The sequence below is a fragment of the Sus scrofa genome, chromosome 11 (genome assembly GCF_054392235.1).
Source record: "Sus scrofa isolate SSC_HxYL_T2T_F1_AM1 chromosome 11, Sscrofa_HxYL_maternal_Yorkshire_Landrace_v2.0, whole genome shotgun sequence".
Taxonomy (NCBI): domain Eukaryota; kingdom Metazoa; phylum Chordata; class Mammalia; order Artiodactyla; family Suidae; genus Sus; species Sus scrofa.
The window spans coordinates 7,145,203-7,172,322 of NC_139393.1; the positions used below are offsets into that span (position 1 = coordinate 7,145,203).

Here is a 27,120-nt window from a genome sequence, read left to right on the forward strand (position 1 = left end):
TGTTAAAGTGTATAAAAACAATAAGTTTAACAATAGGTTAATGAATTTTAAAAATTTGCGAATTTACATCCGACTTTTTTTCTTAGCCTTAAGATAGTCTTTGTAAACAACAAGGCCCACTGTGCAATAAATCAACATCAGTGTTCTTGCCCCCGACCCCCACCCCCCCATCCCCACTCCAAGCACCAGCTCCACCTTCTCTGTACGGAAAAGTCCAAGCTGGCGACAAGGGAGAGGGGTTGTCCTGAGAGTGTCTCTCACACTTACGGTGGCCCTTCCCACCCTCGGCTGCACATCGGAACCACCTGGGGCATGTTTTAAAAATCCCGTTGTGTTGATCCCACAACAGAAGTTCTGATTTAATTGTGCCAGGGGTGAAGCCCAGGCATCAGGACGGTCTAAAGGCCCCACGTGATTCTAATATGTAGCAAAACTGGAGCGTCGCTGACTTAGGGCACAGTTTGAAGCATGGGACCGAGTGTTGTGTCCTTAAAACGACGTAATGCATTGTGGGCACAAGAGACAGCCACTCTGGTCTGTGCCATCGCCAGAACAGATACTGACTTTTCTTTGCTCGTGGGATCATCTGAAAATGCCTGAACACCTCTCCTTCTGCTGCAGGAAAATGGTCTCAGGCGAGGCACTGGGAATGGAAATGTTAGAATGAGGACTGCCTTTTGTTACTAGATCTTTCTAGAAATAGACCTAGGAGGTTTTTCCCATTAATGAAGTCTCGCTTAGATGCCACATCCCGGGCCTTTGAATTATATATAAGTGAAGAAAATGTAGTGGTAGCTAAAAAATTAATTATTATGGTCAGAATAATGGCCTATTAAAGGAAATCATTTAGACAAAAGCAGGTAGACCAGAAGGCCACATGGTTTTATGTCAATGAAATAAGAACAAACTTTTTTTCTTCCAAATGCAGATTTCAGCTATAACAACTAGATTTCTTAGAGATTTTGACCCTCAATAGTTAAAAGATTCAGGTTAATGGAAACCACAAAGCTTTTCTTAATTGCAGCTCACGCCACCCAAAATGCTAGTGGCTGATCTCCAGGACTCTCCTGTGCTAAGCATGTGACCCAGGCGGATTAATGAGACTTGATAACATGAAAACAAATTGCTTGTGTAGCCAGAAAGCCAGAACGAGATGGGCTTCACCTGGCTTATAAGACGATTCCCATCTGGAGAAAAATAGGATCCTTTTGCTTAATAACTGACATGACATGTCTTTCTGCCGAACTTGCAAACTATCCCTGGAATGACTCTTCACAGAACAGAGTTGCTCCAAAGTCTCCATGGGGAACCAGTCCCCTTGGACCTCCCTCTGTCCGGGTGTCAGAACATCCACTCTTGGCTCCGGCAAATCCTAGCGATCTGTGGTTTCCAGAGTGTGGCCCAGAGGCCACCAGGGTGGCCTTGCAGGCGCAGCCCTGGGCCCCATCGCCCATCCCCTCTCCAGCAGGCCCACCCTCTGCTCTCCTTGAAGGGCTCCCTGCTTCAGCTCCGGGTTGCTGCTTCTTGGTGGAAAGCAAAGTGCTGCGGGAGAGACGCAAACGGAGAGTTCACGTTAATGGTTCAGTGGTTTTATCCTTAGGGAAAGGTAGAGAATGAATGAGTGCTGCGAGCGGAAAACCAACGGGGCCAGGAGGGTGGTGGACCTGCGTACAGAAATGAGTGTGTGTGCACGTGTGTGAGCGTGTGTGCACGTGTACTTGTGCTCTGTCTGCTTCCCTCCCACCTTTCTTTCCTCTTCCCCCTCCCTTTCTCCTATTCCCCCCTCATTCTTCTTCTTCTCCCCTAAATAACGTCGCTTACAATTTCAGACTAACTGGAGGGGTCTCCCTGGCTTACGTCTGCTGGGTCCTGGGGCCCTCGCCCCCGCCCCTTTCTCAATCTGGTGAAAGAATCTTGTTTGATCCTTTGCCAAAGAAAGATCGTCTTAACAATTTGCTATCTTCTCTCCAGAATTGATATCTACCCACGAGCTTGAAAAGAAAGAATTGGAAGAGAATTTTGAAAAGCTGCGGCTGTCATTACAGGTCAGTGTTTCCTTTCACTCAGTTAATCCTGTCCACAAGCATTTAGCCAGCGTCTCCAGGGCCCGGCTGGTGGCTAAGCGTTGGAACAGGGTGGTGACCAGACCCCCCTCCCTGCCCTGGAGGCATGTGCGGTCTGCTCAGAGCTGTGACACCAATAGGGACAGGCCAGCTTGCACAGAATGAACTGTAGCCTCGGTGCCTCGGGAGTTCTGAGATGGTGCTTTGCCTGCTGTGCTCAGAGGAGTAACGTAGCTCTGTTTGGGGAAAGTGTGGAATTGGGGAGCAGAGCCTTCTAGGCAGAAGGATGGGGTCAGGAGAGGCAGGTGGGGTGGAAGGCACAGGGTGTGTTCTAGGAATTGCAAAAGCAACTTTCCTCACCCGGACATGTGTAAGATGTAAAAAGATTTCTCGGGGTCCCATGGGCAGCCTACACCAGGTGTGGCTCTCAAATGCCAGGGGCTCTGCCTGGCTTCCTTCTGGCCTCCAAGGGGAGAGGTGAGGGCCTCCCAGATCACGTGCCTCTCCCCCTGCCATCCAGAGACCCCAGCCAGCTGCTTTTGCGAAAAGATGTTACCTGCCCCTACTCCAGGGGAGGCTGGCCGCCCTGCTTCCACCCCCAGCCATGGATCCCCTAGTCGCAGAAAGATGATCTTTAAACAGCAGGAACACTCACTCTGGAAATTTGGAAGGTGATTACTCTCCATGGTGCAGCTTTGACGGCTCACTGTCCCTGGCAGTGTTCCTTTCACAGAGCCTGCCCTGCCGAGAAAAGACTTGAGCAGGGGGTTCCCACTGTGGCTCAGCAGCAGTGAACATGACTAGTATGGATGAGGATGTGGGTTCGAGCCCTGGCCTTGCTCAGTGGGTTAAGGATGTGGCGTGGCCGTGAGCTGTGGTGTAGGTCACAGATGTGGCTCAGGTCCTACATTGCTGTGGCTGTGGCCTAGGCCAGCAGCTGCAGCTCTGATTTGACCCCTAGCCTGGGAACTTCCATATACTGCACGTGTGGCCCTAAAAAGTAAAAATAATAATAATAATGAAATAATAATAGAGGATTATGGAGTGTCACACTAGTCAGTGTACTATTCAAGAAAATTTAAATGTGAAACTACCTGCTTCAAGCCCATCACCAATCTGTCAGTCCATTGATCCATCAATCCATCTATCCATTTATAGACAGATGGATGATTTAGCAAGAGAAACAGATTTAGGGTAAAAGATTTGAGTTGGGGTTTTTTTTTAATTTTTTTGAATAATTATTTTTATTTTTTCCATTATAGCTGGTTTACAGTATTCTGTCAATTTTTTACTCTTCAGCAAGGTGACCCAGTCACACGTGCCTGTATACATTCTTTTTTCTCACATTATCATGCTCCATTGTAATTGACTAGATATAGTTCCCAGTGCTATACAGCAGGATCTCATCGCTTATCCATTTAAAAGGCAATAGTTTGCATCTATTAACCCCAAATTCCCAGTCCCTCCCACTCCCTCCCCCTCCCCCTTGGCAACCACAAGTCTGTTCTCCAGGTCCATGATTTTCTTTTCTGTGGGAAGGTTCATTTGTGCCATATATTAGAATCCAGATATAAGTGATATCATGTGGTATTTGTCTTTCTGACTTACTTCACTTGGTATGAGAGTCTCTAGTTCCATCCACGTTTCTTTTGTTCTTTTTTATGGCTGAGTAGTATTCCATTGTGTTAAATATACCACTTCTTAATCCAGTCATTGTCGATGGACATTTAGGTTGTTCCATGTCTTGGCTATTGTGAATAGTGCTGCAGTGAACACACAGGTACATGTGTCTTTTTCAAGGAAAGTTTTGTCTGGATGTATGTCCAAGAGTGGGATTGCTGGGTCAAATGGTAGTTCTATGTATAAGGTACCTCCATACTTTCTGCATAGTGGTTGTACCAATTTACATTCCCACCAACAGTGCAGGAGGGTTCCCTTTTCTTTACACCCTCTTCAGCATTTGTTATTTGTGGACTTAATTAATGATGGCCATTCTGATGGTTGTGAGGTGGTACCTCATGTAAGTTTTGATTTGCATCTCTCTAATAATCAGTGACGTTGAGCATTTTTTTATGTGCTTGTTGGCCATCTATATATCTTCTTTGAAGAAATGTCTATTCAGGTCTTTTGCCCATTTTTCAGTTGGGTTGTTTGCTTTTTTGCTTTTGAGTTGATTAAGTTGTTTGTAAAGCTTAGAGATTAAGACCATCATTTGAAACTATTTTCTCCCATTCTGTAAATTGTCTTTTTTTTTTCCAATGGTTTCCTTTGCTGTGCAAAATCTTGTCAGTTTCATTAGGTCCCATTGGTTTATTTTTGCTTTTATTTCTGTTGCCTTGGGAGACTGACCCGAGAAAACATTTGTAAGGTTGATGTTAGATGGGATTCCCATTGTGGCTCAGTGGTTAGTGAACCTGACTAGCATCCATGAGGATGCTGATTCAAATCATGGCCTTGCCCAGTGGGCTAAGGATCTGGTGTTGCTGTGAGCTGCGGTGTAGGTCAGAGACGCTGCACAGATCCTGTGTTGCTGTGGCTCTGGTGTAGGCTGGTGGCTACAGTTCTCATTGGACCTCTAGCCTGGGAACCTCCATGTGCCATGGGTGTGGCCCTAAAAGAAAAAAAGACAAAAAAAAAAAAAAGTTGATGTCAGAGAATGTTTTTGCCTGTGTTCTTTTCCAGATGATGTCTTACATTTAAGTCTTTAAGCCATTTTGAGTTTATTTTTGTGCATGGTGTGAGGGTGTGTTCCACTTTCATTGATTTGCATGCAACTGTCCAGTTTTCCCAGCACCACCTGCTGAAAAGACTGTCTTTTTCCAATTTTATATTCTTGCCTCCTTTGTCAAAGATTAACTGACCATAGGTGTCTGGGTTTATTTCCGGATTCTCTGCTCTGTTCCATTGGTCTGTATGTCTCTTTTGGTACCAGTACTACACTGTCTTGATGCCTGTGGCTCTGTAATAGTGCCTGATGTCTGTGAGAGTGATGCCTCCTGCTTGGTTTTTGTTCCTCAGGATGGCTTTGGCAATTCTGGGTCTTTTGTGGTTCCATATAAATTTGTGGATAGTTCTACTTCTGTGAAAAATGTCATGGGTAATTAGGTAGGGATTGCATTAAATCTGGATTGTTTTGGGTAGTATGGCCATTTTTACAATATTAATTTTTCCAACCCAGGAGCATGGAGTATCTTTCCATTTCTTAGCGTCATCTTTAATTTCCTTGATTAATGTTTTATAGTTCTCAGCATAAAAGTCTTTCACCTCCGTAGGTTTATTCCCAGGTATTTGATTTTTTGGGAGTGCAATTTTAAAAGGTATTGTATTTTTGTATTCCTTTTCTAATATTTCATTGTTAGTATACAGAAATGGGACTAATTTCTGAGTGTTAATCTTATATCCTGCTACTTCACTGAATTTGTTGATCGAGTAGTTTTTAGGTTGAGTCCTTAGGGTTTTTTGTGTATAGAATCATGTCATCTGCATACAGTGACAGTTTTACCTCTTCTCTTCCAATTTGGATGCCTTTTCTTTCTTTTGTTTGTCTGATTGCTGTGGTCAGGACTTCCAATACTGTGTTGAATAACTGTGGTGAGAGTGTGCATCCTTGTCTTGCTCCAGATTTTAGTGAGAAAGCTTTCAGCTTTTCTCCATTGAGTATTATATTTGCTGTGGGTTTGTCATAAATGGCTTTTATTATGTTAAGGTATGTTCCCTCTCTATCCCCTTTGGTAAGTTTTTATCATGAATGGATGTTGGACTCTGTCAAATGCTTTTTCTACTTCTGTTGAGATGATCATGTAATTTTTGACTTTTGTTAATGTGGTGTATGACGTTGATTGGTTTGCGTATGTTGAACCATCCCTGTGAACCTAGGATGAATCCCACTTGGTCATGGTGTATGATATTTTTTATATGTTGGATTCAGTTGACTAAACTTTTGTTGAGAATTTTTGTGTCTATATTCATCAAAGATAGTGGCTTATAGTTTTCTTTTTTGGTAGTATCTTTGTCTGGTTTGGGAATTAGGGTGATGGTAGTAGCATCATAGAATGTCTTTGGGAGTGTTTCTTCTTCTTCAACCTTTTGGAAAAGTTCAAGGAGGATGGGTATAAGTTCCTCTTTGTATGTTTGGTAGAATTCACTTGTGATGCCATCTGGTCCTGGGCTTCTATTTGTAGGGAGTGTTTTTATGACGTAGTCAATTTAATTTCTAGTGATCGGTCTGTTCAGTTGATCTATTTCTTCTTGATTCAGATTTGGCAGGCTGTAAGTCTCTAGAAAGTTGTCCATTTCTTCCAGGTTGTCAAATTTGTTCACATGCAATTGTTCATAGTATTATCTTACGGTTTTTGTATTTCTGCAATATCCATTGTGATTTCTCCTTTTTCATTTCTTATTTTATTTGGGTTTTTCCTCTCCTCTTCGTAGTGAGTCTGGCCAGAAGTTTGTCGATTTTGTTTACCTTTTCAAAGAACCAGGTCTTGGTTTTATTGATTTTTTTTATATCGTTTTTTGAATCTCTATATTACTGATTTCCTCTCTGATCTTTATGATTTCCTTCCTTCTGCCGACTTTAGGTTTTGTTTGTTCTTTTTCTAATTCATTTAGGTGGTAGGTTATCAATTTGAGATTTTTCTTCTGTTTTGAGAAAGGCCTGTATTGCTATGAATTTCCCTCTGAGCTGCATCCCGTAGATTTTGAGTGGTTGTGTCTTCATTATCATTTGTTTCGAGGTTTTTTAATTTCCTTCTTGATTTCCTCATTGACCCATTGGCCTTTTTGTAGCATGGTGTTTAGTCTCCATGTAGTTACTTTGTTCTCATTTTTTTTCCTGTGGTTGATTTCTAGTTTCATGCCATTGTGGTCAGAGGAGATACTTGAAATGATTTCTATACTCTTAAATTTGTTGAGATTAGCTTTGTGCCCCCATATGTGACTGGTCCTTGAGAATGTTCCATGTGAACTTGAGAAGAATATATATTCTGCTTTTTTTTGGATGTAATGTCCTGAAAATGTCAGTTTTTCTATTGTGTCATTTAGAATCTCAGTTGCTTTATTGATTTTCTATCTAGAGGATCTGTCCATTGATGCGAGTTGTGTTAAAGTCTCCTACTATGTCTGTATTCTCACCAATTTCTCCTTTTATGTCTGTTAGTATTTGTTGTGGGTATCTGGGTGCTCCTATATCAGGGGCATATATATTGATGATTGTAATATCCTCTTCTTGAATGGATCCTTTTACCATTAAATAGTGTCCTTCTTTGTCTTTCTTTATGGCCTTCATTTTAAAGTCTGTTTTGTCTCATATGAGTATTGCATCTCCTGCTTTGCTGTCTTGTCTGTTGGCATGAAATATCTTTTCCCATCCCCCCACCTTCAATCTATATGTGTCCTTTGCCCTAAGGTGAGTCTCTTATAGACAGCAGATTGTAGGTTTTTGCTTTTTTATCCAAACTGCCCTCTATCTTTTGGTTGGAGCATTCAGTCCACTGACATTTAAGGTAATTGTTGATAGACATGTGTTTATTGCCATTTCAAACCTTGCTTTTCAGTTGATTCTATGTTTCTCTTTTCTTCCTTTCTCTTTTAGGTTGGGTGGTTTCCATTTGTTTTATGCTTGAGTATTTTTCTTTTTAGCTTTTGTGAATGTAACGTTTGGTTTTGATTTGTGGTTGCCCTGTTTTTTAAGTATGTTAACCCCTTCCTGTATCTGCTTGCTTTAGCCTGATAATCATAGAGGCTCAAACACATTATATTAAAAAAGTCTGTATTGTCTTATTTCCTTCCCCACATTCTATGATTCTGAAGTCCTTTTTTAATATCTTCATGTTTGTCCCTTTGCTGTTCCTTGTGTTTATCATCACTTTTATAGTAGTTTTTTTTTCCTCTTTTAGATCTATATGCTGGCTTATTTAAGTGATTGCTTTCCAATTGTGGTTTCCTCCATTCTATTTCTTCTCACTTCTTTTTTAATTTAGAGAAGCCCTTTCAGTATTTCTTTTAGAATGGGTTTAGTATTGCTGTACCCTGTTAGCTTTTGCTTGTTGGAGAAATTCTTTATTTCCCCTCCTATTTTATTTATTTATTTATTTGCTTTTGGGGGGGGGCACACCCATGGCATATGGAGGTTCCCAGGCTAGGGGTCAAATCAGAGCTGTGGCTGCCAGCCTACACCACAGCAACTCAGGATCCAAGCCACATCTGCGACCTACGTCACAGCTCAGGCAGTGACAGATCCTTAACCCACTGGGTGAGGCCAGGGATCGAACCCACAACCACATGATTCCTATAATCAGATTTGTTTCCACTGAGTCATGGTGGGAATTCCTCCCCTCCTATTTTAAATGATATTCTTGCTGGACAGAGTACTCTAGGCTGCACATTTTTTCTTTTCAAAAACTTTAAATATATCTTGCCACTCTCTTCTGGTCTGTAGTGTTTCTGTAGAGAAATCAGCTGATAGCCTTATGGGGGTTCCCTTATAATTAATGCTTTGCTTTTCTCTTGCTGCCTTTAGAATCCTAACTTTTGCCGTTTTTATTATAACATGTCTTGGTGTGGTCCTCTTTGGGTTCAACTTATTTGGGGCCCCCTGTGCTTTCTGTATCTTGATATCAGTTTCCTTTAGATTTGGGACGTTTTCAGACATAATTTCTTCAAATATATTTTCAATCCCCTTTTCTTTTTCCTCTCCTTCTGGAATTCCCATTATGTGTAGATTGGCCTGCTTTGTATTCTCCCATAGATCTCTTATGTTGCTTTCGTGTTTTTTCATTTGGTTTTCTGTCTGCTGTCCTGAGTGGGTCATTTCCATTATTCTATCTTCTGAGTCACTAATTTGTTCCTCTGCATCATTCATTCTGCTCTTTCGTGCCTTTAGCTGACTTGGCGTCTCTGCAAATGAATTTTCTAATTTTTCTATGTTCCTCCTTATATTTTCTAGTTCCTTTCTAAAGGAATCTGCAATACTGTTCATATCCGCTCTTACTTCCTTGATATTCAGCCTTAATTCCTTCAGTATTTTCACCGTCTCCCTTTTGAACTCAATGTCTGTCAGACTGCAGAGGTCCGTTTCATTGCTTGCTGCTTCTGGTGAATTCTCTTGTTCTTTTAACTGGGAATGGTTCCTGAGTTTCTTCATCTTGCTCATGTTTTTCTTTTTCTGTGAGTTCAGGGAAGCCAACCTGTAGTCTTGGAGGGCTACTTCTATGTAAGAGCACCTCCTTGTATTTTTTTGGGGGGTAACTATTTATTTTTGGTGTGGGAGTTTGAATATTTGCTGTCTCTTTCTTTGGTGTGAGCAGGCTATTATCCCCAGGGTGCTGAGTGTGTTTCCAGGGAGAAGGAGGCAGTGGGTAGGGCTAGCCATCAGTGCCTGGTTGCTGGGCTCTTCACAGCAGCAAGGACCTGCAGGAAGGTGGCACAGGCTGCTCCTCATTGCAGGGCTCTAGGAAGTGGGAATGAGGCTTGGGCAGATTTACAAGGTGCCAGAGCATCCGGCAGTGGCAGCAGCAGGGTATGTGAGTTCCCAGGGGAGTGAGAGCAACAAGAGGTAGTGTTTGATTACAGTGCCCTCCTCTGAGGTGACTGGAGCCACAAGGGGTGCCTGTTCAGGGACCCCTAGTGGCGGCAGGCCACACCCACCTCTGAAGTCAGAGATGACGGTGGTGCTTTGCCCTGGACACCTGTAGACCATGCAAGAAGCACCTCGTCCTGCTTAGCCCACGCAGGAGGTGCTGTACCCACTGCTCCTAGTTGTAGGTTCCTGAGAAAGGACAGTGATCAATCATCTGGCACTGCCCCAGAGCGTTTGGCAGTGGCAGGGGCAGGGCAGGTGTGCTCCTAGGGAGCGAGAGCAACAAGAGGTGGTGTTCCAGGGCAGTGGCCTCCTCTGTGGTGCCCTCTGAGGTGGTTGGGGCTGCCAGTGGTTCTTGTTCAGGGATCCCCAGCGGCAGTGGTCCTCGGCCACCTCTGGAGTCAGAGATAACGGCGGTGGTTTGCCTCCGCCACCTGCACACCGCACAAGAAGCACCCGTCCTGCTTAGCCTACACAGGAGGTGCTGCACCAGCTGCTCCTAGTTGTAGGGTCTTGGAAAGAGACAGTGATCAAGCGTCTGGGTGCTGCCCAGAGTGTTTGGCAGTGGCAGTGGTAGGGCGGGTGTGTTCCTGGAGGGGGTGAGAGCAACAGTGTGTGCTGCTTGGTTGCTGTGCTTTTTTTTTTTTTATTTATTTATTTATTTATTTTTTTTTTGCTGACCCGAGGTTTTTGGGGCCACAGGAGGAGCCCACTCACAGGCCCCCAGTGGTGGCAGGCCACACCTCCCTCTGGCCTCCAAGACAACTGCCACAGTTGGTCCCTGCCACGTGTAGATCACACAAGAGGCACCACATCGCACTTAGCCCCCCACTGCCCTTAGCCCATGCAGGAGGTGGCCAGCCACCTGTACCCCAAGCAAGTGGCTCCTTGCTTCCCAAAGCCTGTGCCAGAGGCGTCCCCACATGTGCGTGCACAGGGAGCTTCCTATGGCGCCTGCCCTTCTCCTCTCCCCTCCCCATCAATGGAGCTTTGCCTCTCCTGTGGGCCCAGACCTCCTCCCGGGTTCCCTCTGGCGTGGCGTCCCACTCCCCTGCCCGTGGCACAGCGCGCCTTAGCCCCTCAGGCTGTCGCCACACGGCCACCCCCAGCCCGCTCCCCGGGACTCACCTCCGGAGCCTGAGTCTCAGCGCCCAGCCGCCACCCAAGCATCTCAGGCTGTGGTTTCCGGGGAGGTGGGGCCGATGATCTGGGCGGCTCTCCATCGAGTTTGTCCTCAGTCCGGCTGCGGCGCTTTTCTCAGTGACTCTGAGGTCCCCCCGTCTTGGCCGAGCTCCCCGTCGGTTAGGTGGCTTCCCAGGGTGTGGGTTCCCTTTCTCCTTCTCGACTCCCCTCGGGAACTCGAGTCCCGTCCTGATTCCTTTTCTCTCTCTCTCTCTCTCTCTTTTGTTCTACTCAGTTAATGTCAAGAGTTTCTTGCCCTTTTTGGAGGCTGAAGTTCTCCTGCCAGCGTTCAGTAGATGCTCTGTGCGAGGCGTTTTACGTGTAGCTGTGTTTTCCCGATGTGTTTGTGGGAGAAAGTGACTCTGACCTCTTATTCCTCTGTCTTCGTGATCCCCTTCTCAGAGTTTGGGTTTTAAATCCCCACCCTACTTCCTCCTAATGGCTTTGAAGTCTTGCACAGTTACATAAGGGGAAACCTTAGTTTACTCACCTGTAAAATGGGAATAATGTTCCCTTAAGGTGTGAGCAGCTTAAGGGAAATAACATGTCTGTCAATGAAAGAATTAATAATCTAAGAAAGAAATGGAGAATTTCATTCAAGCAATCTTGAGGATTAGAACCCAGGAAACAGTCTTTATGTGGTGTATATATACACAAGGGAACACTACTCAGCCATAAAAAGGAACAAAGTCTTGCCATTTGCAGCAACACGGATGGACTTGGCACTCTGCTAAGTGAAATAAGTCAGAGAAAGACAAATACTGCATGATGTCACTTATATGTGAGAGCTAGAAAATACAAGAAACGGGTGTATACCATAACAAAAAAGTAGCAGATTTAGAAATACAGAGAACAAACTAGTGGTTGCCAGTGGCGGGGGTGGGGGCAAGGGGGAAAGACAGGGATGGGGAGTGGGAGGTGCAAACTGTTGGGTATAAGACAGGCTCAGGTGTGTATATTGCACAACATGGGGAGCAGAGCCAGTATTTTGTAATAACTGGAAATGGAAAGTAACCTTTTAAGATTGTATTTAAACAAAAAAAAAATTTTAAAAGAAAGAAAGCTCTGAAGACTGTTCCACCTTTTAGAGGCCAAAGCCCAATTACATAAATTTTGGAGACAAAGGGTCTTACCTCAAAATAACACATTGACAGCTTACATGGTGCAGCAGGGCGAGTCGTGGGGCACCGTGACCCGTTGCAGGTTGGAGAAAGGAGTGTTGTCTCCTAGGAGTTACTTTGCTGGTGCCAGGAGAAAATGGCTTTTGCGGGTGTGTGTGGGGGAGCAGGCATTTCTGAGTCTTCTAAAGGGATTTAGTTAGTGTATAACGCAGAGGCACAATGCAGACTAAGGTGGGGCAGTGGCCCAAATGGGTAGGGAAAGCATCTGATGTTTAAGGATGTTGTTGTCCTGCCTTACCGACGATGGCATTTCATCACGGGTACAGTGTATAGAGCACAGGGCGGCAGCAGCTGCTGTTAAAATAGTTATGGCCTTGTGACACTTCTCAGGACCGGGATTATTAGCAAGCCATGAGGTCACTCCAAGGGGCCCACGCCCAGCCATGTCACCACCTGGGGGGTCTGTGCTCTTACCTTGACATAAAGGAGCTAACCCAAGTCGAAGAACAGTCTGTTTGCTGGGCACCACGTGAGCCAGTGGACCTGTCTTGAGTAACACCCACCCAATAAGGCAGAAAATCCCTAGTGTGCCATCTGAGATGCCGCCTGGGTGGTCTTTGCTGAGTTTTTCATTGTTTTGTTTTTTGATGGAGAAGAGACTTCATTACGGAGGAATGTGTATTCTGATGAGGCTTGGCGGAGGGGTCCTGGGATGCTCCAGTCATTTTTCTAGTCTGGTTCCTGACGCAGGGTGGCAGAGCGTCGCGTGCGTGCCGGGGCCCTGCGGGCTGCCCCGGCCGTGATTTCCACGGGCCAGCTCTTGAGCTTTCAAATGCCCACTGACACTACCTTGCCCTCAGGCACCAGCGTTTGCATTTAATGACACTGCGGGGGGGGGGGGCTTTTATTTCTTAGCAATTAAATGGAAATAATTGGAAACAGAGAGAGAGAAGGAAAAGGAACCCACCAAGTATGGTCTGCAAACCAGGTTCTCTGTGATGACAAGGAAGCGGTCAGGCCGGAGCTCTGTGTGCACGTCCATCATCTGCAGCCACGGGGGGTGGGGGGCGGGGGCGGTTCTCACGCCAGGTGCCCTCTGCTGCCTGCTGCCATCTGTCAGGGCTGGGGCTGCGGGGAGGGGGCTCAGCATGGTGGCATCTGCCCTGGCGTCCAGGGTGGGGGCACCGGCCTCCTCCACACATGCCTTCACTCTTTCCACTTTTACACAGGGGGTGGCCAGGAGGGTCCTTTGAATGGCAGAGAGGGTCTGAACAGGACAGACTCCGCTCATCTGGCAGCTCATGCCAGAGACTCGCTGCCCAGCGTGGTTGGGGGGCAGGGGTGGTGGAGCCAGGAAGGAGAGGGAGCTGGGGATGAAGGCAGAGCGGGGATGTCAGAGGGGGTGGGGCCAGCAAGATAAGAGCTGATGCCAAGGACGTGAGGCTGGCAGGGCATCACTTCACCTGAGGGCCCGGGGTTCTGTGTGGGAGTGACGGTTCAGGCTGGCACTTTAGAAAGCGCCCCCAGACTCCAGCCTGAGGGCAAGTGAGTTACCAGGTCCAGGAAAAAGTCAGCAAGTGGCCTGACCCCGGCTGGATGGAGCAGGATCAGGCCTGTGGGTCCAGGGACCTGAAGGAGGCAGGTCCTGGTGTGCCGGTGTTTAGTGATGGGGGAGGGGCTCAGGCAGGGATGGAGTCAAGGCCGGTTTGCTAGTTTCTGGCTTGAACTTGACAAACGAGGACCCTTCTTTCTTGAGATGGTTTAACTGTCCCTCCTGAAGTCGGGTAGAGGCCCCCGGACTAGACCCCCCCTGCTCATGGTCTGCCTTCATAACGTTGGTTACGACGTTTATTAGCTGCCTCTGCTTCTAAACTTCTCGGGGCGGGGGGTGGTCAGGGTTGGGTTGGGGGGGACAGTGTTCTCACCCCAGGAGGCACTCGGGGCCAGACCACCCGCTCTGGTCCCCCACCCCCTCTGGTCCCCCACCCCCAGCCTCAGTGCACAGTTCATCTGTCGGCGTGTTCGTGCCCCTTTCTGGACAAGGCCCCAAGACGGGGTGAACCGGGGCTTTTAGGGGCTCTGGCTCCAGCATGCGATGCCTTTTGGTGGTGCCAGTGGAGGGCCCCTGACCTGAAGAGCAGGCGGGGCGGCTGGCGCCGGCGCCCCCGGGGGGCAGTGTGCGCAGGGGGCTGAGCCGGACGGCTGGCGTGCTACTTGCAGGACCAGGTGGACACACTGACCTTCCAGAGCCAGTCTCTGCGGGACCGAGCCAGACGCTTTGAGGAGGCCTTGAGGAGGAACACTGAAGAGCAGCTGGAGGTACCGTGTGCCCGGCCTCCCTGCCCCCGCCCACCCAGCGGCTCTGCTGCACCCCAGGAAGCCCCAGGTCACCCCCAAACCTGGGTCCCTGTCTGATGGGATGCCAGAGCGTCAGGGCCTCTTGGGATTTTTAAACAGGGGCCTGTCAGCCCCTCTCCTGAGTCAGGACAGCTGTGGGTTCTCCAGCTCCATGACAGTCTTGCCACATTCAACACGGCTGGACAGCCACTGTCCCTGAGCTCCTGTGACCACCACGCTGGGCCCAGCACTGCCCCCTGCGCCCACTGGCACCCCGTCCCCCTCTCCCCCAACCCCCACTCCATAGGGAGGCATCGCCGAAGCCTCAGTTTGTAATCTGAGGGGTTTTTTGGCCCAGAAAAGTTGGCAAAATTCTTTCCCTCTGATGTAGGGTTGCCAGATAAAATACACAACACCCAGTTAAATGTGAATTACAGATAAGTTTTTTTAGTAACAAGCACGTCTCGTGCAGTACCTACACTACAAAAAAAAGTTGTTCATGTGAAATTCAGACCTAACCAAACATCCTATCTTTTGATTTGTTACATCTGGCAACCTTACTGTAATGCTCCTTTTTCTAAAATGCCTTTTCTGCTCTTCAAACCACTTTGCTCATTTCTTAGGCGGGGGCAGGGCTCTCCCCACCTGGCTGTTGAGTCAGGGAGCCTGAGCGAATGTTAAAGCCGATGCTGAATTTACTCTTCTGACCCGCTAAGGTCCCTTCAGGGGAAGGGGCTGGTACTGTCCTGCCCTCCATCCCCAGCACCCCGCCTTTCAGGGAGCGACGGCTTCATCTCTCCTGCCCCCGGCAGAGCTGGATTTTGAGTGGTGCTCCCTGTGGAAACCCAGGGGCATCTTATCAGGGAAAGCTGTAGGCATCCTCCCCTCTGGCTCCCTCTCCCCGGTGCCTGTGGGGAAGCTTGTCACCGAAGACCGGATTTCACTGCTCGCCGGTGAGGGCTGCGCTGTGCCGGGACCTCTGCCAAGCAGTTCCTTGCTCTCTGTCACTGCAGATCGCGCTGGCTCCTTATCAGCACTTGGAAGAAGACATGAAGAGCCTGAGGCAGGTATTAGAAATGAAGAATCAGCAAATTCACCAGCAGGAAAAGAAGATTATGGAGCTGGAAAAGCTGGTGAGTCAGTCTCTTACCTTGGGAGACCCGGTAAACCTGCACATGCCGCCAGCATGCATGTCTGCATAGCAGCATTGGGGGGGGGGGCTCACCTGTCCAGTGCTCACACCAGAGCAGAAAATGCCACAGCCGAGTCTCCAGGCCTTTCTTAGGAGGCCAGGAGTTCTCTTAAGGACTCTCAGAGGTGGCCTCATTTGCATAAATAAACCTGGAGCCCAGCTGATCCCCTGCCCACATGGCTGTGAAGTGCTGGTTCCTCACTGTTCCCCGGGAAGATGTGTGGTGAGCTGGCAGTTTTTTTTTTTTTTTTTTAACTCAATGAATTTTATTACATTTATAAATGTAATAATGATCATCACAACCCAATTTTATAGCATTTCTGTCCCAAACCCTCAATGAATCCCCCCACCCCGCAAACTGTCTCATTTGGAAACCGTGTTTTTCAAAGTCAGTGAGTCAGTATCTGTCTGCAAAGTTCATTGTGCCCCTTTTTTAGATTCCACACGTAAGTGACAGCATTTGATGTGGGTGTCTCACTGTCTGACCTCACTTAGCATGATAATTTCTAGGTCCATCCATGTTGCTGCAAATGCAGTTATTTCGTTCCTTTTAATGGCTGAGTAATATTCCATTGTGCATATGTACATCTTCTGGATCCACTCCTCTGTCCATGGACGTTTAGGCTGTTTCCATGTCTAGGCTGTTGTATAGAGTGTTGCAATGAACACTGGAGTACATGTATCTTTTCAAGTCATGGTTTTCTCTGGATAGATGCCCAGGAGTGGGATTGCTGGATCAAACAGTAAGTCTATTTTTAGTTTTCTGAGGAATCTCCATACTGTTTTCCACAGTGGTTGCACCAACTTACATTCCCACCAACAGTGTAATAGGGTTCCCTTTTCTCCACATCCTCTCCAGCACTTACTGTTTGTAGACGTTTTGATGACGGCCATTCTGGCTGGTGTAAGGTGGAACCTCATCATGGTTTTGATTTGCATTTCTCTAATAACGAGTGATGTGTTTTTTGGCCATCTGTATGTCTTCTTTGAAGAACTGTCTGTTTAGATCTTCTGCCCGTTTTTTGATGGAGTTGTTCAGTTTTTTTTGGTATTGAGCTGTAGGAGGTGTTTATAGATTTTGGAAATTAATCCCTTGTCAGTCACTTTATTTGCAAATACTTTCTCCCATTCTGTGGGTTGTCTTTTCGTTTTGTTTAGGGTTTCCTTTGCTGTGCAGAAACTTTTAAGTTTAATCAAGTCCTGTTTATTTTTGTTTTTATTGTCATTACTCTAAGAGGTGGATCTGAGAAGATATTGCTGTCGTTTATATCAGAGAGTGTTTGGCCTGTGTTTTCCTCTAAGAGTTTTATGGTGTCTGGTGTCATATCCAGGTCTTTAATCCATTTGGAGTTTATTTTTGTGTATGGTGTTAGGGAGTGTTCTAATTTCATTCTTTTCCATGTGGCTGTCCAGTTTTCCCAGCACCACTTATTGAAGGGGCTGCCTTTTCTCCATTGTATATTCTTGCCTCCTTTATTGTAGATTAATTGTAGGTGCTTGGGTTCAATTCTGGGCTTTCTATGCTATTGCACTGATCTATATTTCTGTCTTTGTGCCAAGTACCACATGGTTTTGATGACGGTAGCTTTGTTGTATAGTCCGAAGGCAGGGAGCCTGATTCCTCCAGCTCCATTTTTCTTTTTCAGGATGTCTTTGGCTATTCTGGGTCTTTTGTGCTTCCAAACAAACTTTAAAATATTTTGTTTGAGTTCTGTGAAAAATGTCCTTGGTAATTTGATAGGGATTGAATTGAATCTGTAGATTGCCTTGGGTAGTATAGTCATTTTGATAATATTGATTTTTCCAACCCAAGAGCATGGTATGTCTTTTCATCTGCTTGTGTCATCTTTGATTTCTTTCATCAGAGTCTTATAGTTTTCAGAGGACAGGTCTTTTGTCTCTCTAGGTAGGTTTACTCCTAGATATTTTATTCTTCTGGATGTGATGGTAAATGGGATTGTTTCCCTAATTTCTTTCTGATCTTTCATTGTTAGTATATAGAAATGAGGTTGATTTCTCTGTATTAATTTTGTATCCTGTGATTTTGCCAAATTCAGTGATGAGTTCTAACAGTTTTCTGATAGAGGCTTCAGGATTCTCTTAGTATCATGTCACCTGCAAATAGTGATAGTTTTACTTCTTTCCAATTTGGATTCCTTTTATTTCTTTTACTTCTCTGCTGTGGCTAGGACTTCCAAGCTATGTTGAATAGTAGTGGTGAGAGTGGACATCCTTGTCTTGTCCCTGATCTCAACAGGAATTCTTTCAGCTTTTCACCATTAAGAATGATGTACACTGTGGGTTTGTCATATATGGCCTTTATCATGTTGAGGTAGGTTCCCTCTATGCCCACTTTTTGAAGGGTTTTTATCAGAAATGGGTGTTGGATTTTGTCAAAGGCTTTTTTTCTTCATCTATTGAGAGGATCATATGGTTTTTATTCTTCAGTTTGTTAATGTGGTGTATCCCACTGATGGATTTGTGGCTATTGAAGAACCCTTGCATCCCTGGGGTAAATCCCACTTGATCTTGATGTACAATCCTTTTGATGTATTGTTGGATTCGGTTTGCTAGTATTTTGTTCAGGATTTTTGCATCTGTGTTCATCAGTGAAATTAGCCTGTAATTTTCTTTTTTTGTGGTATCTTTGTCTGGTTTTGGTATCAGGGTGATGGTGGCCTCATAGAATGAGTTTGGGAGTATCCCTTCCTCTGCAATTTTTTGGAATAATTTCAGAAGGATAGGTGTTAGCTCTTCTCTAAATGTTTGATAGAATTCGCTTGTGAAGCCATCTGGTCCTGGACTACTGTTTGTTGGGTTTTTTAATCACAGTTTTAATTTCAGTACTTGAGCTTGGTTGCTTCATCTTTTCTATTTCTTGGCTTAGTCTTGGAAGATTGTACTTTTTTAAGAATTTGTCCATTTCTTCTAGGTTTTCCATTTTATTGGCATACAGTTGCATGTAGTTGTCTCTTATGATCCTTTGTATTTCTATGATGTCTGTTGTAACTTCTCCTTTTTCATTTCTAATTTTATTGATTTGAGTCCTCTCTTTTTTTCTTGATAAGTCTGGCTAAGGGTTTATTAATTTTGTTGACCTTTTCAAAGAACTAGCTTTCAGTTTCATTGATCTTTTCTATGGTTTTCCTCATTTCTATTTCATTTATTTCTGCTCTGATCTTTGATTTCTTTCCTTTTGCTAACTTCAGGTCTTGTCCTTCTCTCTCTAGCTGCTTTAGATGTAAAATTAGGTTGTTTATTTGTGCTTTTTCTTGTTTCCTGAGGTAAGCTTGTATTGCTATAAACTTCCCTCTTAGGGCTGCTTTTGCTGCATCCCATAGGTTTTGGAGTGTTGTACATTTGTTACTTGCTTCTAGGTATTTTTTAATTTCCTTTTTGACTTCTTCAGTGATCCATTGGCTGTTTAGTAGCATGTTGTTTAGTCTCCACGTGTTTGTGTACTTTGCAGCTTTTTTCTTCTGGTTGATTTCCAGTCATATAGTGTTGTGGTCAGAAAAGATGCTTGGTATGATTTCAGTTTTCTTAAAGTTACTGAGGCTTGATTTGTGGCCCAGAATGTGCTCAATCTTAAAGAATGTTTGGTGTGCACTTGAGAAGAATGTGTATACTGATGCTTTTGGATGGATGTCCTATAAATATCTATTAAGTCCCTCTGGTCTAATGCTGCATTCAGGGCTTGTGTTTCCTTATTGATATTCTTGCTGGATGATCTGTCCATTGCTATAAATGGGGTGTTAAAGTCCCCCACTAGTAATGTGTTATCGTCAATTTGTCCTTTTAAGGTTGTTAGCAGTTTGTCTTATATATTGTGGTGAGCCTATGTTGGATGCATAAATATTTTAAACTGTTACACCTTTTTCTTGGATTGATCCTTTGATCATTATGTAATGTCCTTCCTTGTCTCTTAAAGTATTCTTCATTTTAAGGTCTATTTTGTCTGATATGAGTATTGCTACTCCAGCTTTCTTTTGGTTCTGTTTGCATGGAATATTTTCTTTGATCCTCTCACTTTCAATTTCTGTGTGTCCCTAGAAATGAAGTGGGTCTCTTGAAGACAGCATATATATGGGTCTTGTTTTTGTATCCATTCAGCCAGTCTATGTCTTTTGGTTGGGGCATTTAGTCCAGTTACATTTAAGGTAATTATTAATATGTATTTTCTTTTTCTTTTTTTTTTTTTTTTTTGGTCTTTTTGCCATTTCTTGGGCCACTCACATGGCATATGGAGGTTCCCAGGCTAGGGGTCTAATTGGAGCTGGAGCTGCCAGCCTATGCCAGAGCCACAGCAACATGGGATCCAAGCCACATCTGTGACCTATACCACAGCTCACAGCAATGCCAGATCCTTAACCCACTGAGCAGGGCCAGGGATCAAACCCACAACGTCATGGTTCCTAGTCAGATTCATTAACCACGGAGCCATGACAGGAACTCCTAATATGTATTTTCTTATTGCCATTTTATTAACTGTTTTAGATTTGGTTTTGTTGCTCTTTTCTCTTCCCTTCTCTTGTTCTGTCCTCTTGTGGTTTGATGACCATCTTTAGAGTTGTATTTGATTTCTCTTGTTTGTGTATGAATTGTAGATTTTTGGTTTGCAGTTGCCTGAAGTTTGGATATAGGTATGTGTGCGTATGTGTGTATATATATATATACACACATACACACACACACACACACACACGAGATTGTTTTAAGTTGTTGGTCTCTTAATTGCAAGTGCATCTCTAGTGTCCTGCATTTGTACCCTCCTCATGATTTCTGATTTTTGTAGCCTATTTGTGTGCATGGATGATTTCCTATCTTTACTGTATATATACCTTTACTGGTGAGCCTTGTCATCTGTGATATTTTTGTTTCTAGTTGTGGCGTTTTCTTTTCTGCCTAGAGAAGTTCTTTTAGTATTTGCTGTAAAGCTGGTTCAGTGTTGCTAAATTCTCTTAGCTTTTGCTTATCTGTAAAGCTTTTGATTTCTCCTTCAAATCTGAATGAGAGCCTTGCTGGGTAAAGTAATCTTGGTTGGAAGTTTTTTTCCTTTCCTCTTAAGTATATTATGCCACGCCCTTCTGGCCTGCAGAGTTTCTGCTGAAAAATCTGCCAATAACCTTATTGGGGTTCCTTCGTATGTTGTTTCCTTTCCCTAGCTGCTTTCAGTATCTTCTCTTTGTCTTTAATTTTGGTCAGTTTGATTGGTATGTGTCTTGGGGTGTTTCTCCTTGGGTTTGTTTTTTATGGGACTCCTTGCACTTCCTGGATTTGAGTGAGTTCCTTTCCCATGTTAGGAAAGTTTTTGGCTATTATCTCTTCAGATATTTTTTCTGTTCCTTTCTCTCTCTCTCCTCCTTCTGGCACCCCTATAATATATTGGTGCATTTAACATTGTCCCAGTGTTCTCTGAGACTCTCTTCATTTCAGTCTTTTTTCTCTTTTCTTTTCTGCATCAGTGATTTCCACTAGCCTATCCTCCACCACACTTACTCGTTCTTCTGCCTCCTGTATTCTCCTGTTGCTTGTGAATTTTTTATTTCAGTTATTGTATTTTGCATCTCTACTTGCTTCCATTTTAAATCTTGTACTTCTTTGCTCAATGTTTGCTCTAAATTATCAGTCTTTGCCTCCAGTCTATTTCCAATGTCCTACATCATCTTTACTATCATTAGTCTGAAGTCTTTGTCCTGGAGGCTGATCATCTCCAGATCACCTAGCTGTTCTCCTGGAGTTTTTTATTTCTCCCTTATCTGAGTTATAGTTCTCTGCCTTTTTTATAGGTTTTTGGTTGGTGTCCTTTTTGCAGACAGCAGAATTTTAGCCTCTCTTACTTCTGATGTCTGTCCCCCCACCCCCCACCGTGGCTGAAGTTGGTACAGGGACTTGCCGTAGGCTTCCTGATGGGAGGGACTGGTGCCTGCCCACTAGTAGGGGGGCTTTGTGTCTGGGTGAGATTAGAGGCTGCTGTGTGCCTGGGGGCTCTTGAGGCAGGGTGGGGCTGTGATCCCACCTGGACTATTGTTTGGCCTGGGGCTTCTCAGCGCTGATGGGTGGGGCGAGATTTCTCCAAAATAGCCACCTCCAGAGAAACACACACTGATGAGTATTCCTGAGAGCTCTGCCTCCAATGTCCTTCCCCCACAGCGAGCCAGTCACCCCGTTTCCCCAGAAGATCCTCCAAGAACTGCAGCAGGTCCAACTCAGATTCCTATGAAATCTCTTCTTTGCCCTGGGACCCAGTGCACTTGAAAGCCTGTGTGTACCTTTCAAGGATGGGGTCTCTGTTTCCCCTAGTCCTGTGGAGCTCCTGCACACAAGCCTCACTGGCCTTCAATGCCAGATGCTCCGGGGTTCTTTCTCCCAGTGCCAGATCCCCAGGTGTGGGGACTTGATGTGGGGTGCAGACCTCTCACTCCTGGGAGAGTTCTCTCTTTGTGATACTTTCCAGTCTGTGGGCTTCCCACCCAGGATGTATGGGGCTGCCTATGTCACGTAATCGCCCCTCCTACCTCTTGATGTGGCCTCCTCTTTGTCTTCTGGAATAGGATATCTTTTTGAAAGTTTCCAGTCCATTTGGTTGAAGGTTGTTCAGGATTTGGTTGTAATTTTTTGTTTTCATGAGAGAAGTTGAGCTCCAGTCCTTCTATTCTGCCATCTTAATCCTGTCTATCAGTTGTTTAATTTCATAATTTTTAATTGATGCCATTTATCACATTTTAACATGTTAATTACACTGATATAAACATGGAATTAGACTTTTCCTTATTATCCAAAATCACCACAGTCCATTTCAATGAATATAAAAATATATATGCTTAATACTTTATACAATACTGGTTTTTGGTCCAAACAAAACTGGATCAGAAAAGCTAAGAAATTCACTTTAAGAATCCCAGTCCTTTTTCCAAATGTATTTAGGCAACTCTGAATAATGGGATTTACATAATAAAATCAGGGACAAGACTAAACAAGCAACAAAAAATGTTTTCTAACACAAAATTAACATTTCAAGTTCACAGATTTATGTTATGCCAAAAAAGTACAGAAACAAAATTATATTTACAGAAGTTTCATAATAATGAAAAAGGCAAGACAGGTGATAGAAGAATGATAGTATAGAAATAGCATGTGATTATTCAGTGGAGAACAACTAGATGGAGCAAATCCTCAGCATGGGCCATTCTTTAATCAGGCACCGTGCAGACACCCGATGTGTCTCGGGTCTTTAACTGGGACCGCGGTCAACTGGAGTGGGTGCTGTCAGGGGCCTCCTTTCTCAGAGGCAGACACGCAGGCTTAGGAGGAGGTCATTTCTCATCCAGAGCCAATAAGTGGTCCAGCGCAGCCGGCTCCCACCCGTCCTGGCACTCCCCACACCCTACCTGACCTTGTAGCCTGGCTCCCACACAACTAGCAAAGGGCACCCCTTTAGGGGAACAGGGCGCCCAGAGTTCACTCCCCCGCCCTGTGGGTGCAAGGGTGGAGCTGAGCTACGTGTACAGAGTTAGGAGCAGAGAAGCCTGCTTCCAAAGAGATGCCATCTTGATGGGAAGGTTGGCCCAAGGCCTCAGATAGATGAACGCTTTCCTTTTTTATTGTTATATTTAAAATAAACTCTTGATACTCTAAAAGGACACTATGTGCATTACAGGAGATTCTAAGCTAAAATAGGACAATTAAAAGATCACCTTTCTACACTGTTAGACTTCCCAGAGCCGTTCCTCCATATCAAAGTGTACACATCCCAACCTACAACGCCCCATGCCCAACACACACACACACACACACACACACACACACACACACACACAGTGTTTGGGATCCTGCTTGCTTTGGGTCAGCAGGTCTTCAGCGTGACATCCCCGTATCATCTGATCGTGCCCTCTCACTTGCGAGGTCTCCATTTGTGTCGGAAATGCCCTTGAAGCTGGTCTCTCGGAACCAGGAGCTGGTCCCAGGCCACCTTTGCCATTTGGTTCTCGTGTCCTCTCTCTCGATCCGGTTCCGTCCTTTTATATGGACATTGCCTGCTGCAGGCGTGCTTATTCGGTAGGATGAGGACAGATGAGGCTGGGAGTGCCTGTCGCAGCATCCTCGGTAATGCTGGCCTCCCGGCCCCTTCCAGAAGCCCGGAGCTTCCCAGCAAGGCCAGCGCTAAGGCCAGTGAGGGGCTCCTGGACCCAGCCCTGCCCTCTCAGCCGTGTGGCACAGCCCGGCCGTACTCCTCGGGGCAGGCGGGGCCGTCTGCATCCAGTTATCTGGTCAACCACAAGCCTCTGGGCTCATAGGGCTGATTTTAGCCACGCTCCAGGCATTCTGCAGGCAGGCAGGACTTCTCATTCCAGAAACCTCTCCTTGGGTTTGGCCGCCTAAGCCTTCTTCGTCGTCTTTAAAGATTAACTGCCCTATCTGTGAGTTTGTCACGTTCTTTTCCCAAAATTTAGTTCGAAGTTTATCTTCGAAGGGAGCTCTGCTGCAGCTGGTCTCAGGCCCGGGAGACACTCGGACAGGGAGCGGCCTGAGCTGCAGGCGCGTGACAACCACGGAGGATGTGCTTTCCCAGCATGTGCCAGCCAGGCTTGAGCTGCCTGTTCCTGGCTGCCCGGAGCCTCAGAAGGAAAAAACAAGGTGTCCACATTATTTATTTCTCTGTCCTCCGTGAATTCGGAATGTCACACAGTACCTTCCGGCCTGGCCAGAGATGCTGGTACAGAGCAGATGATCCAATGGAAGAACCCGGGGAGCCATCAGCCCAACTAGGTGCCTGGTTACAGCTCATCTCTGACAATGGGCAATATAATCTCTCACTATGAGAAACAGAATCCGCACAGGACTCCAGCACAGGCACATGCATATAGTGTATGTACATAATATATATATGATCTACTACATACACCCACACACACACATTATATATGTGGAAAAACATTTACATATATATACACATACATGTGTGTGTGTGTGTATACACTTTTACTATTGACAGTGTACCCTGGTATTTTTTATATGCTCACAAAAGAAACGCTGCTCACCTCCCTCTAACCTGACTTCGCAACCAGCTAATGCATTGCAAACTGCAGTCTGAAAAACACCGTTCTTGCTAATCCTCCACAGTCCAGAAGCCAAGGGCCCTGGTCTGCCATCATCGCACGGGCTTGCTAAGAAGCTCTTGACACCACATCTTTTACAGGCAGAGAAGAACATTATCCTGGAAGAAAAGATCCAGGTTCTCCAGCAGCAGAATGAAGACCTCAAAGCCAGGATCGACCAGAACACCGTTGTCACGAGGTAGGTGGGCCTGGGTGTCCGAGCTTCCAGAGCTCGTGTCACCGACAGACGGGCTTTGCTCTTGACCTTGGAGGGCTCTGCTTCCGTCCTCACTCCTCTGAGCCAGGAGGCCTCCCTGCACAGGCTCCCAGCACTTCCCAGGCGGAGGAAAGCGCAGAACACGCGCTCTCAGCCCCCAGCCGGTGCCCTGGCTGCGTGGAGGCTGCCGTTTCCATGCAGGACCTGCTCTGAGGGTCCGACTGCCAGAGGTGGAGAGGCAGCCCTGCTGTCATCAGAGCAGGTGTGGCAGGTCGCGGCTGGATCAGCCGGCTGGAGGCAACTTGGTCCACGAGGGCTGAGCCTTCTCCATCAGCCAGGGCCTTCCACCGCCTGTGTCACCCCATGCACACACTCACTCGTGCACACTCTCACACGGGCTCTACAGCTGAGCTCCTGCTGGCATTGCATTTCCAGCCCAGAGTGCACAGGAGGCTGCGCTGGGCAGCAGGCCTATCCCCCTCTGCTAGGGCTATGGGCCTCCAGCCCCCTCTGGCAGCATGGCACCCTGCCCGAAGAGCAAGCCCAGCCTTGACCCTAGCGGGGCACCTTCCAGGCCCCCATTTGTCTAGCTACAAAGTCCCTACCTCTCCTGGCCAGTTCCTCAAAGGTGCTGTTATTTTTTTACAAATGCAGCAAAGCCAACAAGACACACTTCATGACAGAGGCACAGAATGCAGAGGTTCAGTTTTCCCTTAGCATCCATTAGCAGCAAACACCAACTGAGCATCTGATAGCCTCGGGCTCCAGGCTGGGTGCCCAGTGTTCGAGGAGGAACACTCTGGACGCTGTCCTCCAGGGTCCCTGGCCCAGCAGGTGGCCGGATGCACTGAGCAGGATGTAGCAGTGGGAGGACCCCTGTCATGGGGGCCAAGCCAGGAGGAGCCCTGAGGCTGCCAGCACCAGCCCTGCCCCTGGGCTGCGCCTTGCTGTCCCCACCTCTCTCCCAGCCTCTGGGCAGCACACCCCCACCAGGCCCCACCTCCCCCTCTCTGTTCGGTCTCTGTCCCCTGGACCAGCAGCGCCTCCCCAGACTGGGGCCGAGGGACTGCCAGCGGGTCAGGGGTTGGCCGAGAGGCTCTGGGAAGGCAGAGGTAGTGGGATGAGTGGAAATCATGAGTCAAGCCCGGTTCTTGGTCCCTGGGGTCCAGCAGGACCCTGTTCTCCTGGCACACAGCCACCGTCCCCTCCCTTTGCCCCGCACCCCTGGGCCGGCAAAGGTCAGGTTAAGTGCCTGCCGGCGTTCTTGCTACTTGACCGCTGCTTCCTCTCCCCGTGCAGACAGCTGTCGGAGGAAAACGCTAATCTGCAGGAATACGTGGAGAAAGAAACGCAGGAGAAGAAGAGATTGAGCCGAACCAACGAAGAGCTGCTTTGGAAGCTCCAAACCGGGGACCCGACCAGCCCGGTTAAACTGTCCCCCACGTCCCCTATTTACCGCGGCTCCTCCTCCGGGCCCTCCTCTCCCGCCAGAGTCAGCATGACGCCAAGATGACGCCACCACGCTGCGGGCGCAGCCCCGGCACCCGGTCCACGAGGGCTCCCACTTGCGGGGAGCAGGGACCACGGGCCGGCGGGGCTGGCCCCGCGCGCGTGCGCAGTAGCTGCAGAGCTGCATCCTCTGCGCGCATGCCCCGTAGCTGCACAGCCGCATCCTAGGCAGAGCCCTCTTCTGACCCTCGTGTAAGACTGTCCTGGTGTTGGCACTTAGGAAAGTGTAAACGGTAGCGTCTGGCGTGCAAATGTTTGGCAGTAGTTAGAGCCAAAAGAAAGGAACACCCATTGTTCTTGAGCGATGAACTTTCACTGCAGAATTTCAGGTTAGTTACAAAGAGCTCGGTTTTGAATATCCATTGACTAATCATCCTGTACCGCACCGATCTGTGTGTACATTTAGATACACGTATATACACATGCAGCAGTTCTGAATTGCATTTTTTATAACATGAAGTGCTGACATATTTTGGTGAAGGTCAGCAGTTTTCTAACTTGTGCCTAAGAATTATTGGGAAACGAAAATGCATTTCTATCTAGCTTCCCAGGAATATTTCTACCCAAAATAGTAAAAGGAAAAAAAAAAAAAAAAGATACACAGAGAAGAAGCGCCTTTCAACCTACCACCACGTGGTACTCTGTTTAACACAAACACCAGCCATTCGTGAACGGTAACTGCCTTTGGAACAATCAGCTTCTTAGTCAATATGACGTGAGGTCACTGTCACTCCATCTGCAAGTTTTAATGATTAACACTGTCGTGAGTGGATAAGGGGCAGCCGCGGGAAACCCTGAGGGGTGAGCGGTTTTGCAGATGGC

General features: G+C 46.4%; 2 protein-coding genes across 14 annotated transcripts in view; one reads left to right on the forward strand and one right to left on the reverse strand.

Annotated features, from left to right (window-relative positions):
• MTUS2 (microtubule associated scaffold protein 2) overlaps window positions 1-26,893 on the forward strand; it is a 493,299-nt gene extending 466,406 nt beyond the window's left edge. For all 11 annotated transcript variants that reach the window (XM_021065174.2, XM_021065171.2, XM_021065172.2 and 8 more), the window contains 5 exons: window positions 1,972-2,045; window positions 14,166-14,264; window positions 15,296-15,415; window positions 24,674-24,771; window positions 26,089-26,893. In XM_021065174.2, the coding sequence (XP_020920833.1) occupies window positions 1,972-2,045; window positions 14,166-14,264; window positions 15,296-15,415; window positions 24,674-24,771; window positions 26,089-26,302 (605 nt within the window). In that variant the 3' untranslated portion in view covers window positions 26,303-26,893. The remainder of the gene's footprint in view (window positions 1-1,971; window positions 2,046-14,165; window positions 14,265-15,295; window positions 15,416-24,673; window positions 24,772-26,088) is intronic.
• Window positions 858-12,320, reverse strand: LOC146398500 (uncharacterized). 3 transcript variants are annotated; one of them, XR_014819116.1, is made up of 4 exons: window positions 11,958-12,320; window positions 10,771-11,314; window positions 2,719-2,799; window positions 858-1,542 (listed from the first exon to the last, which is right to left on the reverse strand). XR_014819116.1 is itself a non-coding variant. In XM_084981403.1 (4 exons), the coding sequence occupies exons 2-4, from the start codon at window positions 10,863-10,865 to the stop codon at window positions 1,373-1,375; spliced, it is 351 nt and encodes a 116-aa protein (XP_084837529.1). In that variant the 5' UTR covers window positions 10,866-11,314; window positions 11,958-12,276; the 3' UTR covers window positions 858-1,372. The 3 variants fall into 3 exon arrangements, 1 of the variants encoding a protein (XP_084837529.1); XM_084981403.1 differs by having other exon boundaries at window positions 2,719-2,804; window positions 11,958-12,276; XR_014819117.1 differs by lacking the exon at window positions 2,719-2,799.
• Window positions 26,894-27,120: the final 227 nt, after the last annotated feature.

What these genes read in the sequence shown, in the direction of transcription:
- LOC146398500 (XM_084981403.1), bottom strand. Translation starts at nt 10,865, where the DNA reads ATGGAGAGCCGCCCAGATCATCGGCCCCACCTCCCCGGAAACCACAGC. An exon ending in CTGAGACTCAGGCTCCGGAG is followed by an intron (nt 2,805 to 10,770) that starts GTGAGTCCCGGG and finishes TTTTCTCGGCAG; the next exon opens with GGCAGGCTCTGTGAAAGGAA. An exon ending in TCACCTTCCAAATTTCCAGA is followed by an intron (nt 1,543 to 2,718) that starts GTGAGTGTTCCT and finishes TCTCTCCCGCAG; the next exon opens with CACTTTGCTTTCCACCAAGA.